The 18330-nt window shown below is 46.3% G+C and overlaps 1 protein-coding gene across 6 annotated transcripts in view; it reads right to left on the reverse strand.

Annotated features, from left to right (window-relative positions):
* Positions 1-18330, reverse strand: part of EEF2K (eukaryotic elongation factor 2 kinase) — a 259662-nt gene that overhangs the window by 150605 nt on the left and 90727 nt on the right. For all 6 annotated transcript variants that reach the window (XM_086940768.1, XM_086940769.1, XM_086940770.1 and 3 more), the window contains 2 exons: positions 11377-11437; positions 9840-9877 (listed from right to left, as the gene is read on the reverse strand). In XM_086940768.1, the coding sequence (XP_086796894.1) occupies positions 9840-9877; positions 11377-11437 (99 nt within the window). The remainder of the gene's footprint in view (positions 1-9839; positions 9878-11376; positions 11438-18330) is intronic.

Below are 18330 nucleotides of genomic sequence, written 5' to 3' on the forward strand. Positions count from 1 at the left end.
CTCACTGTACCAGTTGCCAAGAACTGCTTCACCTCAGTTGGGAGCAACCTGCTCTCCACCCATTTCTAAAACTGGCAGAGCTCTGGTAGTCAAGGCCTCCAACATCTTGCTTGGATTATTAGCCTACTTTTATCACTCGACACTTAGGTTAAACAATAACACTTAAGTGGATCTGCCAGAATGTCACACTTCGCATTATAGAATTTTGGAGGAACCCTCAGCTTAGCAGGGGCGGCCGGCACAGCTTGCGGGTGGGGGCTGTTTAAAAAAATCAACAACAAAAACCCTTACCTTGCTGTCGCTGTTGGGTCCTGCGTCTTCTCTCCTGCTAACCTGTGTCCGACTCCAGGTTGGAACAGGAAGCAGGCAGCCAGGATCCCAACCCTAAGCCAATCACAACGCTCCAAAGGAGTGTGGTTATTGGTCTGAGCGTCGTAACATGGAGCTCAGCCAGGGGCTGGAGGGGTGGACATGTTCTCCATGCAGGCTGTAATGCAGCCTGCATGGAGAACAGGGGAATAAGCATTACTGTTTTGGGCGGCCTGAGAGGGCCGACCAAATAGTCATTGTGCACCGGAATGTTCTACCACTCCTCCCCGGCAGCTCCGCCCGCCCCCTCACGCAGTGCTGCAGCGGGAGGAAAAAATAAAATGATAATAACATTCCGTTATTATCATTTTATTTTTTTCCTTTCTCTGCTGCTCCTGGCAGTGGGGGTGACGCGCCTCCGCCTAAGCAGAGGAGCTGCAACTGCAGCTTAGTAGGACTTAAGTTACTAAATTGGCTTCAGGTGAAGTACGAGGTCACGTACAGGTCACCAGACATTAGGTGACTCAATGTAGTTATTGTTTCTTATTTCACTTTTAAGATCCTAAGATTCACCCTACCGCAGCGCATTTTCTGTTGTTCGGCGCTAAATGTAGTCTATAAACAGGTGGTGGTAAGTGCTCCTCTCACTGTGCTACTAAAACTTGTATGTTTTTCTCTACATCTTTCAACACCAGATCATTTTGACCCTACAGTAAAATGATTCATTCTTCATTCCAAAGAAGAAGATCTCCTCACCTGAGTTTTTCTTTAACAAATACATTTGGGGAGCTTCTTCGGGGGATCCATTTTAACCTCCACACCTGAACACATTGATATGGGATCGAACAAGGCCAGGATCATTGTGTCCCTGGTGAAATAGAGTAATCTAGTAACCTTAGTGCTTGCTGATGGTAAGTGCTCGCTCTACACAGGAAAAAGAAACTTGGCGATATATATCTTCCACGTTTTCTTGGTAAATCTGGCAATTGTTCACTTTCAGCAGCTGAATGAGCGCACCGCTTATAAAAAGCAGGACTACGGAGGCATGTCCAGCTCAGCGTAAAAAATAGCTTCATTCTCAGCAACTTTACCACAGTGTTCTAAATATTTTACACAGTGGCATACTCAGAACTCTTCATTCTGACCCATTGCTTTTTTTATATGCATTATTTTGTATTATATAACACTTATAAAATTCTTCTTTGGCAAATAAGCAATAACTAATTGCTATCCAATTCACAGAAGACTATTGTGATAAGAGTAACCACGTGGATAAGACTAGTGTTTAGATCCCAAAATATATTCTTTTTATCACGGCAGATACAAGTATATTAACAAAAGAGTCTATACGAAAGAAGCAACAAATAAAGGAATTACTGGCAACATGGAAATCCTCTCCAAACCCGTCCTCCCCAGTACAGTTCTCAAAACAATCATCACTTTTGGTCAAAAGAAGCCAAAGACGCAAAGCTCAACTTAGACGATAAGGTGAAATGTTCTAGGTGAAAAGCAGTGTTCAACTCCTTATGAAACACTTTTGATACATCATAAAATTTGTGCTGCGTTTTTTACCTCGTTTGAATTTTGGGTCATAATTTATTTCATTGCTACTATAATATTTACCCCTAATTTCCTACTAGAACATATTACGTTTTGATGCTCTAATTTGTCTTTTGTAGTCAATTATAAAAAAAATTGTCCTTGTACTCCTAAATAAAACCTTGCCAATATCAAGAAGAAGTGAGTTCAACGCTTTATACGCACTTAGACTAGTATCTGTACCTCTGAATGCAGCTGGAGGGAGGATGGCACATTTGCTGATAAATTGACAGATTCAATGAGTTTGCAAACACCCAAATAGGTTTCTAACTGGGCATATGTGCATGCACAGTGTTCTCCTGTAGATACTTTCTGGAGCATCATTGCACGTACATTAAAGGAACATTAGTGAAGTCAGGCCCACAGTTAGGGCGCAAAGCTAATGGATATGGTAGTAAGTAGCGGCTTGTAGCCAGAGACATTATATGATCACAAATGGCAGACGACTGTTACTTTTTTCCAAATACCTGGTCCATGATTTCACCTTAACCAAAATCCTGCAGCAGCAGAGTGAATAAACAGATGAAAAACAGAGTGCCATCACCGTACTCTGACACTTTATATCATTTCTGTAGCTGACGCTAAGGAACCCTATATTTATAGTAATTTGTGAGGAGCCCAATACGACTGAGGGAAGGGAGCCTGTATTATTCTATAGAACAGAGGAGGAGAATGGACTCTACTTATATGCAACAAACCCATGCAGATGAAGAAGCCTCCTCACACATTCCAGACATGCTTTACTATTAAGAAGGTTTGAAGTGGCACCAAAGAGGGCGATTACCTCTACCTGGGTCACTTTGGAGTCCAGCATTCTTTTCCCAGTAAGAACGACAAGAGTGCCCGGCGTAACCACAGTTCCCATCCCTGACAGCTATGATGGTCCGAACTCCAAAAGGATGCTTCACAATCTGACACTAAACTCAGCTCTCTGCACCTGGATTCGCTATAACAACATATCAGGAAATGATTACCCCACAATCTAATAAGAACATGAGTTAGTGACTCCATGTTGGGTACAGAGGATCCATTCGTACTATGCAATAATCTGTAACCAGAAGCGGCTTTGAGCTACCAAGGTCATAATCTGCAGGCTTGGTGTGCTGTGGTGCTGGACAGTTTCCTCTTGACAAGTAGCCACATCCTCAAGCTAAATACAGATTCGATGAAGGGCACCATTTACAGGAGGTTTGTTCTGCCACTGACTTTACCTTGATGAGGTCAAGTAAAGATTGTTAATGAATCCCAACCAATGAAGGTACTAAGCTCAGCAAGAGGGGTGTGGTTCTTCTCCATTCTACATTTGGCCTGTTTCGCACAATATGAGCCTCGGAGTAGATCTTTAGTTAAAATATTAATCATAAAGCTCCTAATGTCTAAGCAGGGTTCTCCAAGGTCGGTCCTGGAGGGCCGGATTGATGACTGGTTTAAGATAACTACATTTATCTAAATGGGTATATGCTCAAAATCTGGCATAGATCCGGCCCGCCAGGACCGACATTGGAGGACCCTGGTCTATAGAAATGCAATGGCTGAGAACTAGAATACAACTTTCCTTTATAGAGAAAGAAATAAAGCATTTGACTTTAATGTGGCATCCAGTGAGAACAAAGAACGCTGGTCTATTCACCTAAGCCTTTCTCAACAACTCACACCTCCAAAGAGTCCAAAAAGCGAATCGCTTCATGAGGACTCATTAGTGTGAGAGGCTTTCTTTGGTATTTGCTTGAGGGCCATTTCTATTTCCAAGCTCACTGTGCATGGTGCTTGAAGTAGACGGGGTTGTGGGTCACAGTTCAGGGGTTGCGACATTGAGCCAAGGATGCTGCAAGCAAACTTTCTGTAACTGTGGAAGAAGTTACAATACCTAAAAAAAGGACTCATCTGACATGGTACAAAGGGTTCCTACCTACACGTCTCATATTCCGGTCTTTAATCTGGGGCACTCTGACATACAGGCACAGGTACTGAGTCACTGCTCAGGCCAATCATGGCCAAAGTAAGCATACCAAGGCAGCAGGTGTGGCATGCTCCAGATTCTGTCTGCGTGCTCTATTGATATTCCAATAATAAACCAGGCTTTCAGGCAGCATCGAACATTGCCCAATCCAGCAGTAAGCGCAGCATTAAAAGAAATGTGAATGCTTGTTTTAAAATGCAAAAAAAGAGCGCAATCACTGACAAAGTATAAACTGCTATCTAAATGTGAGACAGAAGTGTACAGTATGGCCACGCACAAATCCCAGATACAGAGTCTCAAAGCGGGTCGCAGATCTGATCTGTGTTCGTTATGCTTAATTAAACGTTCACTCGCCAACCTCCTTATTCATAAAAGGTTTCTTACTGCATTTCTGTCTAAAGCTTGAAATTCCAGTAGTCCAGTTATAAATGGTTTCTACTCGTTTTTACATAAATACTAATCGGCTAAGAAGATAATTCTAACTGGATCCCGAAAACTGTTATTTGGATCAAATGGGGTCTATTAGTTTAAGTTGGCACTTTTATTTCACGATTAAAATTGCTCTTTTTTACCCTTACTAGCTACATATATTGCTCAATTACCAAAACAGCAGCTGCTGCTACTAGGCCCGGTAAAAACCCTGGTAAATTTCCAGCAGGCATGTTCATACCTGGCTGCAAGCCCCGGGTGCACGGTGTATTTATCCCGCACAATGAGTCTCTTCATGTCCATGTCCCACAGTTCGGAGGATGTTGACAACGCCGTGCAGCGCATGTTCCGCTTTCAGAGGCTTTTTTAATGCCTGTGCATGCATCAGAAAGGCGCTGAAGGGGTACCTCGAAGGATGCAAATTACCTGCATTCAATTCCAGAAGTACATTCCTTGTCCCATACAGTGTTAGTCGCCTCTACCTTCACAACCCGGTAGCTTTACTTCTATTGACTTCCCCATGAATGTTTGCACTAGGCATTTTTTGGACCCATCTCCTGTACAGGCATTGAAACCTCGAGCTCAGCCTCTATTCTAAAATCAAAGTGAAGATAAAAACTGAAGGGAAACCAAAAGGGTGTGGAACACGGGGTTGAGAGCAACTGGTAATTTGGTGCAAGAAAAGGTTTATGTTTTAAGGATCTAAAAGCTAGAGCGCCATTTTCAGGGAAATGAAAGGTAAATAAAAACATGATTTATTTGATAAGAATGCGAGGAAGGTTAAGAGACGAGATTGAAATTGTTCTGCGGCTTGGACTGCTGCACACTGGCACCCAATGCGGTCGTTAAGCGGGATCAGTGGATTGAGTGAATGAATGTACACAGCCAGTATACATGCACAGCTATACAAATGGAAATACTTAAAGGAGCTTATGGATTAGGAGCCAAGCATGCACAACATGTTGAGAAAAGACAAGTGAGTTTTTTTTTCCTGAATATAAGGTACTGATGGTTAACGGGGGTTCGATGCATGGCCACGGCCAGCGCCCTTGTACTACGAAGACTTTCACGCTATCCCTTGCCACTCCAAGGATGTCCAATCACGGTTCAAAGAAGTGTTGCACTGAGATCCAGTCCTTTTCAAGGACAATGCATTGAACAGCATTAAGTTGTGGTAATGGTAATGCTTGTTTATAGTGCTTCAGGGCTATACATCGAAATAAAGTTGATCATTAAGCACGATGTCTAAAAAACAAAGTTAACTTTTTCAGCTCAGTTTCCTACCCCGTTTTTGTGTGAGGTGATTATTACAAACAGACCTTGCTCTCTATCACTATAAAGCAGGCCAACACGTATTCTACAGGTAGAGTAGCACTATATAAAATGTAAACTAAAGTTAAGCTAGAACCTGTGGCACTAAGCACTCTTATTGAAGAAAGCTATCAATCCACAAACTACTCTTAGGATAATCCGCTGGTGCCAAGGCTACCTCGCCACCGGCTCTAGCTCAAATCACGCCTTGTGGAATTACAGCTAATAGTATGGGTGCTGGGCAGTTAGAAATACATACAATCATCTGAAATCTACAAAAAAAGAAGTCATTGGGGCAGTGTGCTTGTACATCACTATTATTTCTGAATTCCACCGCACGGACCAGGATCAGGTTAAAGTTTACACCGTGACCGCTTGCAGACTCAGGTGTGTGACTTGCATTTCAAAGGTGTTGCAATGTATGTTTGCATACAGGGCATGTCATCACAAAGCCACAATGTATGCACAAGTTCGTAATGTGTGCGGCACGCAATGCATGATTTATGTCAACATGGGGTGAGAAAATTAAGCATAAATCATCAAGTATAAGAGCAGATAAATCACAAGAACAATTTTCAAAGGCGCAAGTGGTTGCCTTTTACCTTCTAGCTAGAGCAGTAACCTGTGCTGGTGGAGCACGCGTGTAAATTATGTGCTGTGCAAATCTTATTTTTTGTTAAAAAGCCACAGGCTATTTGATGTTGGACTGAACACTGGTGGATGCTTTCTAATTTTACTCTATGCGCTTCTTAAACATCTGGTAGCTGTGAGCTGTAAATTACACCCTTTCTTTGTTCCTTTCACTCGGATCTGAACGAATAATTGTGGGTTGAAGCCTGCAAGGCTGAGAAAGCAAGAACAGGCTCCTGCGGTCTGCAGATGTCACAAAAAGAGAACCAGGAGGTATCTTGCAAGGTGAGAATGTGCACAGATAAAACACCCGACGGCAAGGAAACCCAAGCGACACCTGTAAAATCACCACAAATATATGATTTCCGCAAAAGGTGCCCAAATTAAATATGCTGCTCAGAATAATTTCACTGGAAGCAATTTCGCTAAGAGCCACTGTGCATTAACTAGCAAAAAATTGCTTCAAAAAAACCCGCCCTCCTGGCTCTGTGGGAAAAAAGATATGTACACACGTGTGCAAACATACCGTGCAAAGCAGCATTAATGATTAGTTTTCCTTGTTAAATGTATGACAACAGCAGCCCAGGAAACAGCTCCCTGCCGAAGAACGTGCACCAGGGTAGCAACAATAACAGTGACGCAGGGGGCACTGCCAGAAACTAATGTAGCCAGTGTTATTCATCAAGGTGGCTTGGCTACTGGGGCACCAGGGTAAGGAGGCTGGATGGTAGCAAGGAATGTCTAGACCAGGGGTCTTCAAACTGGGGGGCAGGCAAGGAATGTCTAGACCAGGGGTCTTCAAACTGGGGGCGGGCAAGGAATGTCTAGACCAGGGGTCTTCAAACTGGGGGGCGGACAAGGAATGTCTAGACCAGGGGGCTTCAAACAGGGGGGTGGGCAAGGAATGTCTAGACTAGGGGTCTTCAAACTGGGGGCGGGCAAGGAATGTCTAGACCAGGGGTCTTCAAACTGGGGGGCAGGCAAGGAATGTCTAGACCAGGGGTCTTCAAACTGGGGGGGGGCAAGGAATGTCTAGACCAGGGGTCTTCAAACTGGGGGCGGGCAAGGAATGTCTAGACCAGGGGTCTTCAAACTGGGGGGCGGGCAAGGAATGTCTAGACCAGGGGTCTTCAAACAGGGGGGCGGGCAAGGAATGTCTAGACCAGGGGTTTTCAAACTGGGGGGCGGACAAGGAATATCTAGACCAGGGGTCTTCAAACAGGGGGGTGGGCAAGGAATGTCTAGACTAGGGGTCTTCAAACTGGGGGGCGGGCAAGGAATGTCTAGACCAGGGGTTTTCAAACTGGGGGGTGGGCAAGGAATGTCTAGACCAAGGGTCTTCAAACAGGGGGGTGGGCAAGGAATGTCTAGACTAGGGGTCTTCAAACTGGGGGGCGGGCAAGGAATGTCTAGACCAGGGGTTTTCAAACTGGGGGGTGGGCAAGGAATGTCTAGACCAAGGGTCTTCAAACAGGGGGGTGGGCAAGGAATGTCTAGACCAAGGGTCTTCAAACAGGGGGGTGGGCAAGGAATGTCTAGACTAGGGGTCTTCAAACTGGGGGGCGGGCAAGGAATGTCTAGACCAGGGGTTTTCAAACTGGGGGGTGGGCAAGGAATGTCTAGACCAAGGGTCTTAAAACTGGGGGCTGGGCAAGGAATGTCTAGACCAGGGGTCTTCAAACTGGGGGGCGGACAAGGAATGTCTAGACCAGGGGTCTTCAAACAGGGGGGTGGGCAAGGAATGTCAAGGTGGCCTGGCTACTGGGGCACCAGGATAAGGAGGCTGGATGGCAGCAAGGAATGTCTAGATAGGGGCCTTCAAACTGGGGGGCGGGCAACGAATGTCTAGACCAGGGGGTTTCAAACTGGGGGGTGGGCAAGGAATGTCTAGACCAGGGGTCTTCAAACTGGGGGGCGGCCAAGGAATGTCTAGACCAGGGGTCTTCAAACTGGGGGGGTGGGCAAGGAATGTCTAGACCAGGGGTCTTCAAACTGGGGGGGTGGGCAAGGAATGTCTAGACCAGGGGTCTTCAAACTGGGGGGCAGGCAAGGAATGTCTAGACCAGGGGTCTTCAAACTGGGGGGGTGGGCAAGGAATGTCTAGACCAGGGGTCTTCAAACTGGGGGGGGTGGGCAAGGAATGTCTAGACCAGGGGTCTTCAAACTGGGGGGGTGGGCAAGGAATGTCTAGACCAGGGGTCTTCAAACTGTGGGGCCTCAAATGATCCCAGGGGGAACGCCAGGCTCCGGCTAAAAGAACCAATATGCTGATAACAGGGCTTTGTTTTAAGCTGGGGAAAAATGAGAACAATAAACCACTCTGTAATGGGCCATCACTAATAAGTGTTGTCATTCATATCCAAGCTGGGAGTAGGTGTCAAAAGGGAAGAGACTCTAAATACTCTTCAACACCTCCACCCCCACCCCCAATAATTACACTGTGGATAACTTTAAATGTTAGTATGGCATGCCTGATCAGAATAGTATGTTTGGTATCATGTATTTGATTGCTTGTTTAAAACAGTACAAGAAATTAACTGCAATGTTAAATAAGTCTAGACATATTAACACTTTGCTAATTTAACAGAATAATTGTGAAAAATGTGGAGGGGATGCCCGATGATTTTTTTTATCACTGGGGGAAGGGGGTGCATTAAAAAGTTTGAAGACCACTGGTCCAGACGATGGAGACGTTCTCAAGGATGCATGGTTCATGCGTAGTCAGTAGGTCTCAGGGGTACAAGGCACTTGCTGCTGTTTCACTGTTTGCAGCAGGATTTCTGGACCAGTAGGTGCGGTACCGGTTCTAGGCTGCCCACTGGAGAGGTCTATCTGAGACACGTGTAAGATAGCTTGTAGAAGGTAGCTCGGTTATAAGAAGGAACCTGGGACTAGAGGGCAGGGCGACTGGTACACTGCGATCGGGCACTGAGACTTTATAAACCACAGCACTGGTGACTGGACTAGTAACAAGCGTGAAAAAGAGTATGACGTGCGAATATGGTATCCTTGTGGGATCACAGCCGGCAGCTGTCTGACTTCACCCCCATGTGGACAGGATACCAGTGGGCGCTCCGTGGCTGTACCCGCGGGTTGTAAGTGTCTCTGCTCCCTGGTGGCATGGGTACTGCAACTGCAGGTAGAGTTCCCTCTGGGGCTGGCTGCTGGCACAAGGGCATCATCAGACTAACCATATAAACCCTTTCCTAAAATGAATCTGTGGGCATGGCATTCTCACCTGTTGGCAGCAGAGCAGTGGCCAGAGGAGGAAGGTCCCACCCTATTTCTGCCACCGTCCCACTGGTGCTGCAATAAATTAGACAGGGAACCCCTGCATATTGGTACAAACCATTGCCCTGGCTGAGACCAAGATGAATGTCCTCCCTTGGAAACAATGGACTATCTGAGGGGAGGCACAATCAGACTGTATATGCATCGGCTCAGTCATAAGCCCCGACCCTGAAACATCATCCATGGACATCAAACAGCAACATCAACATCCCAAGTATGCCACTATCCACCAGGCGCGGGCCTGCACAGCTCGCTTCCTTCGCAACCACAACACAGACAGGCGGAGGGACCTACAATTGGAGTCACTTACGTTCTGAAGCACTCCCTCATTGCGCCACGGCCAAAAGGCTGGAAGATAAAAAACAGAATGCACATTAAAGCTGCTGCCAGAGTTTCCGCTTGTACCTTAAATGAGACTGACTGAATAACGATCAAAGAAATATAAAATGTATGTTATAAGACTTTGGCAGGATGTGCTATCTCTCATTGACCCCCAGTGATTTCCTGCAAGCTTGCAGGGGCTACGGGTGAGACGTCTTGCTCAAGACATGCATTCATGTTCTTTTTTTTAAATAAATCTAACGATATTTCCTTACTGGTTCTCCCTAAATGTAGGTCATCATGTAAGCCCGCTGATTCGCAAAAGCCATGGCTGTGGTGTGCCAGCTCCGCTTTTTTTCTGCCATGCATTGGCTGTACTCATGAAAAGGCAGCTTCTGTCAGGCCCATCGGGGGATTCCCCTGTGCAAAATAGCCTGTAAGGAGCTGCAAGCCTCCACTGGGACAAAGTCAGGACCCTGTGACCTCCAGGGCACATGCCAAGCAGAAATATGTTTTGCCACAGTCTGGTAACTTGAGCTTATATCCCATTAACTAAGTCTCCATGCCACCTGTCCCCTCTAGAGACACATACAGCCTAGGAGAGTTTGCACTGAAGTAAATGTTCAATGAGGCCAAGGTAGTCATAAATTGGGCTTTAAAACGTAATGATTCCGGGAATCCTAAAAGACATCATGTACCTGTACTTGCTGGCAGACAACCCTGCTTGGCATGGACTTCTATCCTGGGGTTCAACAGTGAGGGAGGGGTTTGAGTGGGGTTGCCCGGTCTCATTTCTTTGCAGTCTCTCTGTTCTCCTCCGCCTGCCCATCCTGATCTCCCAGGATAAAAGGTGGGGCAGGCTGAGGCTCTGCAGAGGCCGAGAGAGGACTCATCGAGACACTTATCAAACTACCATGTGTGGAAACGACCACAGTAAACATCACACGTCTCTTCTGCTGAGCAGGTTCCATCTCACAAGCAGAGCCCCACACAAGGAGCGTATCCCGGCCAAGGATTCCCAGCTTGCGTCTCCTACAGAAATCTACCCTACAAAGATGTAGTCTATCACTTAACATGTTAGCTTTCAAAATCAGCACGGAGGGTTTTTCGTTTTAACCTTTTAACACCATCGATGCTAGTGTTATTTTCCTCCTGTGCTGAGTTATGTTGATTCCCATTGTTCATGACGAGCTCAGCTCGTCATGAGTGTATGGAGGTGTACACCATGACGAGCTGAGCTCGTCATGAGCGTCGAAGGAGTTAAGTCTTCTGACACCTCCCTATGTAAGGCATAGCAACCATCCTGCAATGCAACACACAACTTATATATATTTATATCATGAGATCAATTGACAAACAGTTACTCAAAAAGGGGAAATTCGTTACACTGCTCTGGTTATCCCAAATATTTGACATGGGTCAGGCAAAGTGGATCCCCTCTGGCCACCTCTGCATTGCGGCAACATCGAAGCATTGTGCTAGTCCTCAAAAATTATATTAAAGAATTTACAAGTCTTTATGCTTACCTGAGCTGCCATCTTGATAAGAACTTGGTCTTCGACCCACTGCCTACTGACGGCATTGTACCTAAAAAGTTCAAATGGATTCTTGTCATTCAACCATAGAAGGAACGGTGCCACTTGCATGGCCAGCGAGACATCATAGCAGTTTTCAGCGACAGTACGGCCCGCATTATACGTGGCTGAAGCGGTATACTTGAAGAATACCATTCTTGCCCTTCTACGAAGCCTAGTGTTTCCAGACCCGGGATTACCGTATCAGAATGCATAGACTTGGAAATTCTGGACCTGGAGACTCAAAACCTGGAGCCTTGTTTGGTTCTACCCTTGCCCCTTCCCTCCCACGTGCTGCACCATGGGGGGAGCATCAAATGTTCCCCCAGCTCTCCCCTCACACACGCTGCTCTCCCGCTGCACCCCAAGCACCAAGGCCCTGAAAATACCCTGTGAGCACATTTACCGTCTGTTCCAAGTAGGTAGAAAACAGGGGTGGATTTGGAACAGCTATTTCCTCAGGAATGGGTAAAAACTTGTTGAATTGGACCTGGTATTCCCAGGCGCGCATGCTATTCCCCACTCTGAAGGAAATCCTTTGTAATCCCTGGATTTAGGTGCATGCGTGCCAGTTGGAATCAGAGGGGCTGGCCTTCCGGAATCCCACCACCTCATCCTGGGAACTCAAAAAGAAGGGCTAACTGTTTAAGAGCCCATCTTTACAGTAGTGCTCAAATATTTCATGTATTTCAAGTATTTTGGGATGCTCAGAAACAACAGTACCTTTCGCAGGGACAGACACTCAATATCTGACACCAGTAAACCATAACACACTCATGACTTTTTACCCTTTACAGAAGAAATATATCACTCAAGAAGTCTCTGCCATAGACAAGTTGCAAAGGTCGGAAGGATTTCTTTTTTAATTGCTGCTAAAAATGGAGTCCCTTTTTTTAACCCCCTCCCCACTCCCCCCATTTTTTAAAATTCATAAGGACTTGAACACGGCTGTTTTATTTAACAGAAATTTTGGGTAAAAAATTCCAGTTTAGCCAAACCTTCCCAGGTAAGTAAACATTTAAATAAATAAAACGAATTTCGTTGAGTGCACTGCATCCCCAAATGCGACGCAGTGCGCGCAACGGAATTCGTTTTATTTTTTTAAATGTTTACTTACCGGTAAAACTCCGTAATCCATACATTACTACCCCCCACCCTGCCCCTCCCCACGTCACCGCCCTGCAGGTACTCCCACTGCCGGCCGTGGCTGACTGTTCCCATGAAGAACCGGGTCAAGACTGATTTGCATATGACTGGGTTCAAACTGGAATGGCATGGTGAGCAAAAAAACGATGCATTTAGGCCCAGAACTCTGTAATGGGGTGAATGTATAACATTGTTCTGCATTCTGTCCATCAACTGTTGTTTTTGCATTGGTCATTTGGGAACACCTGCACAGCTCCGCATTCACCACAAAGGGATTTATCTGTGCCTTCAAAAAAGCCTTGCGGCATTTAAGTAAATAATGAAAGCAAAAGCTCCAAGGGGAGCTTGTACTGCACTTTCACAAGGCCCAGGGGGTGCGCCATGCAGTGCCACTGGTTACTAACCTTCCAGCTCCCCATTACTCCTAACCCTGGCGAAGTAACACTGGTATCCTAGCGCCTGGATATCCTCACGGGTGCAAAGTAGTGCTCGACAAATCTACTGATTGATTGAAGGCAGCGTAATGGAAACCGCTCATTGTGACTTGGCCTTGTATTACTTTTATGGTTAGGGTAACCAACTGGCATGGGTGCAAATTCAGGATGGTCAGCGTAAAAATTCAGGGCAAAGGGTCAAAATTCAGGACAAAAAGTCAAGAAAGAAGGTCAAAATTCAGGACAAAATTTTTGGACAAAAATAAGTTTTACAGACATATCAGAGGAGGTGGCACAATTATATATATATATATATATATATATGTGTGTGTAAATAGACAACCAAAATAAAAACATGTCAAAATAAGTTTATATAAGGTTGAGCCAATCGTGCACTTCACAGTTTTTCAGTATGCGTGCAGCTTTGCAAAGCGACATCGGGCCCTTTCTTCAATCAAGATTTGTGCTGGTAACAATAAACATTAATAAATAGCAATTTTGTATGTGTATGTTGAAATCTGTCTTTTAAATATACAGTGAAAACGCTGTTAGTTATTCTATTTTTATTTTCTACAGCATGGCGCCAAGACAAAAGCAGAATGTTTTGCACTAGTCCCATGCTGTCACTACAATTGGGCCCATTGTCATTCTAAAGTACTAATTAGCTGCAGTCTCAGAAGGACAATGGGCCACTCCAGTCTGCGCAAAGTTTGGGAAGGGGGAGGGGGGGGGCTGCAGGCAGCAGCCTCTACAGATTAAAAGATAAGAGCGAGAGGCCCGAGTGAAATCTTTGAAACTCACGGGGCCTCTCGCACGTGAAACAGCATTCCTTACTAAAATTTCCGATTTCGATTTTAGTGTGATGCCTGTAAGGCGTCTGTAATTTCAGATCCCCGAATTACGGACGCCTTACAGACATCATACTAAAATGACGGACGGTCCGTGAAATTTACGGACGGTTGGTTGGTCACCCTATTTATGGTCCCTGCAATAGGCATCATGGCCAGAATGACAGGGTGGACAGCAGCGCGTCCATTTCCAGCTCCACATGCCAAACGCTCGCCTTCCCGGGAGACACGCGGAGCCCTCGGGGGAGCCTGCAGCCAGGGTCGGGCCAGGGCCGGGGTCTCACGAGTGAGAGACGCGGAGCTATTCTAGGCCTGTGTGAGGCGACTATAAAACGGTGAGAAACAGAGGAATTACAGACCCAACTCCTATTTATATGACACTCGGGGTGCGGGGGGGGGGGGGGGGGGGGGTTGAGGGCTGCTGGCGAGAGTACGGATACATTTCCATCCAGACCAGACCACGTTTCCTCTGACATGTGCTCTCTGGGGGCGCTTAATGGTCCTAAAAAGAACCCAGTGTCCCAGCTGCCCCGGTGAAGGATGACCCAGCCTCATGAGGGTGTACAGTCCTTCTTCAAGAGTGGGAGTCTCCTGGGTGGCTCAGCGAGTTAGGCGCTCGCCGTGGACATCTGCCCAGCTCTGGATGCCACACGTTCAATTACAACAAAAAAGTGGCAAAGGGAAACTTTCTTTCGAGGTTCAATGAGCAACAATGTGGTGGGCACAATAATTGTATTTCCAGGGTTTTGAGGTTAAACGTTATACAAAGGGATCATCTTTCCCTTGGAAGTACAGTCTCTCTTTGAGGGGTCCACTTTAAAGGGATAGCATTTTTAGGGAACTAGGCTTCTTTAAGTGGGAACTTCAGTCTGTAGCGGGCTCAGTGAGTCTTTGGGGCGGTCATATTTTGAGACGGCATGGTCAGGCCTTAGGTAGGTGAAACTGACATTCTTTACAAGGTCATACTTCTTGCGGACATATACGTGTATATAAGAAAGTGTGTATGTAGGAGTTGTACATACATTTCTGCGTGTGTGAACACAAAAAAAGTACTTTTTCAACTCCTTTCTTCCCCTTTTTGATTCTTACATCTCATAGTTATGATGGCGTATTCCTTACACATTTCTAATATATTCAAATTCACATTATTTCTATTGTAAACATGCCCCCTAATCTAAAAGGTTTACTTTCGGTAATCTTATTGAAAGTATTCCGCTATACCTTGGTTCTTAAATTACAGACTTCAGTAATTCTTTTCGAAAACGCTAAGCGTAATCACTTTTATTATTTTACTGCACTAATTTGATATGATGGATTTCTATTAAAAAAAGGCTGCTTATGGGCAGGCAGGACACTGCTGGAAGGACAGTCTTTCTGTAGGAAAGGATGCATTGGTTAAATGGACAGTCCTTTTTTAGGTTTCGCTGGGGAACGGAGCTGTAAGCTCCGGCTCCAGAGAAATCTGTAGTTTCTAGTATGGGTGCCTTGAATACGCCCCTCTGTCTCATTGGCTAGCTCCATAAATGGAGGCTAGCCATTGGAACAAAGAGGCGTCCGTCATGGCCGGACCAGATTCGGGGGCGTTCCCGAGAATTTTTGGCTTTTGGCTACGTCATGCTCAGCCAAAAGCCGGGAACGCCCCCGAATCTGGTCCGGCCGGGCCGTGCTTGCTGCTGTCCTGGGCATCGTGAGTGTTTTTCCCTGGCACGTTTCCCGCCTCCCTCCCGCCGTTCGTGTTCTCTCCCGCCCCCCCTCACGCCCCCTGTGTCCTCTCCCGCCCCCTCCCGCCGTCCGTGTCCTCTCCCACCCCCCCCCCCCTGTCCTCGTAGGTGCTTGTCTTAAAGAAGCCGCACTGCACCCATCGGAAAAGAAAAACAATCAACTACGAAATATCAGTGTGAGCCGCACTTTTTCGCGCACGCGTGCGCATCACTAACTCTATTGCACAATGGCTTCATTACTTCACTGCGCGGCGGACTCCAACGTTCCGTGTTTGTTTACCATTGGCAATAGCGCTACCCTATCAGCGCATGTCTTACTAAGCTCACGTTCTTCGGCACCGTCACTGGTTCATTTCTATGTTGTTTTCACTATTACCATTTCAGGGTGACATTATCATCACTATGCAGCGAACGTCTATGCATCGTTATTTTCAGTTTTCACTGTTCTACAATGGCTTCATGACTTCACGACGCGGCGGACTCCAACATTCCGTGTTTGTTTACCATTGACAATAGCACTAACCTATCAGTGCACGTCTTACTCAGCTCACGTATGTCCTTATAGTTCTTCAGCGCCAACTGGTCAGGTGATTTCTACCTCGTTGGTATGGTGACTGTTTGCCACGGACTTGCTGTAAGTGAAGATTTATTTAGTTAATAGGGGCTATAGGGCACGATTGTTAATTTCGGCGGCATCTATATTTCTACTATGCTGAATCCATTCTGGCATGCTTCCTGTATTGCCTTATGTTATCGAGTCTATCCGCAGGGGTGACTGCTTTCAGTACACAATCTGTAATATATGTTTGAAGGCCAGGGATTGTTGTTTCTGAAGGTTTTGTTTTTTACTTTTTTTCTGCACATATGTGGTATTCTTAGCCTTCTGGCATGTGCACATTGTAATAGACTTAACTTGATCTGCAATCCGCATGCGTGAAGGACTGCTGCACACCGGTTTCAAATAGGAAGTTCTATACTGAGGGGCTGTTTATTCATGTCATTCGGAGACAACTGCGCTTTGCCTTCCATTATGCACGGCTTCATAATAGTACCTCTCTCATTCAGAAATGTGCCTCGTCTATAACTGTGGCCCCCGCCCTCCCACTCCGCGCGACTCGCAGTGCAGCAGTCATGCCAATGTTGTGTTCTCAGTTACCCCGGCAACAGCAGTGATGGGAGGCCCAGGCCGTGATCTCACTGCGGGATCAGGAGGGGGCGAATGTGTGACTGGGATGCTGAAGTTAAGTGCAGGGCTCGGGACAGCTTGCGGCTGCCTGCACCCCGACATTCCCCTGCTGTCGTGTGTGTTGTGGAGATGGCTTCGGCTCTGTTGTGGTGTAGTGTTTAGTTTGTTGGGCCGGTGATGCGTCAGCACCGTACAGAGTTGCTTCTGGGGCGCAGGTGGCGCCGACATTGGTGGGGGCCAACGGAGCGGCTGATAAGGGGACTGCTGCCAAGTTATTTCTTTATATAGCGCTGTTACCAGCTAGTGGGGTAACTGTTTAGGGTGGCATAGAAGGGTGCGAATACAAGCAACAGTATGTGTATGGCACGTTACTGAAGCTCTACGCATTGGAGCTTTCGGGTTTTGAAGGAGGTTAGACTGCGAGAGTTTGAGGCGTGCCTTCTCCACCATAGTATAAACTGAAGGCTCAGATCATGAGTCAGGAGTGCATGGGCAGGGACCCCGGCCAGCCGCAATTACTGTTAAAGCGCCTTTGCCCTTTTACACTCCTATTATGAGTTTACACCTCTTGGAATGGGTGAAAACTGTGCGGATATTGATTGAATTAGCCTGTGCTGCTCTGCGTGTTATTCTCTTTACCGAAGGGTTTTACTTAGACATTTACCACCTGCTCAAGCTCCTCACAGTCTTTGTAACGCAAGAGCCACACGGTCTGTAACTAAAGGTCTCAGACACTCTTCACTGTCTAGCGCCGCATTGTAATAGACTTAACTTGATCTGCAATCGGCATGGGTGAAGGACTGCTGCACACCGGTTTCAAATAGGAAGTTCTATACTGAGGGGCTGTTTATTCATGTCATTCGGAGACAACTGCGATTTTCCTGATTATTGGGAGCCCTTTTAACCCAAAATAATAATTTATCTGGTTTACATCTTTAGATTATGGGCTCCGTGACCGTGTTTTCCCCTGGTCTACTTGATTGGATCAGTGTCTTTTTCTGCTAAAAGTTTTTTGTCAGCATAAGAGGCAAGAAACGCTCAATGAGTTTGCAACATTTTGAGATATCCTACTAGTCATGACCGGGGCTTATTAATAAAACTTGAATCTGTCGCATTTTGACTTGTTGATATTCTCAGTGTTATGGCTCCCCCTCCCATCGCAATATTCTCCCAATAAATCATTACCCCATTACAGCTACCTAATTTTTTTATTTTTTATTATTTGACCTACTAACGTGAGTGTACAAGCGAGAAGATAGCTGTGTCCACATTTTGCCTGTCACACCAGGCATGTTTGCCGCTGGGAGTCGCTTGGTCTGTAATTAGTTGTCACTCGTCCCTCTAAATATAGCCAGCACACACCCCGCCTGATTGAGGATGCATTAATACGCTTCTGTTCTAGAGTGCCACAGCACGAATCAGTGTTTCCAACGTTCTGTGCGCTGCAGCTGCTGCAGGCGCCTGTCCCCACTGCGCTCCAGGCCCCTTCCTGAGGATGCTGTATGCACCGTTCGACCTGGTAGCCCTGTGTCCCACCCCCGTCCCCTGTCTCAACCTCCTCCCCGATGCCA

This window comes from Lissotriton vulgaris, chromosome 10 (genome assembly GCF_964263255.1).
Source record: "Lissotriton vulgaris chromosome 10, aLisVul1.2, whole genome shotgun sequence".
Classification (NCBI taxonomy): Eukaryota; Metazoa; Chordata; class Amphibia; order Caudata; family Salamandridae; genus Lissotriton; species Lissotriton vulgaris.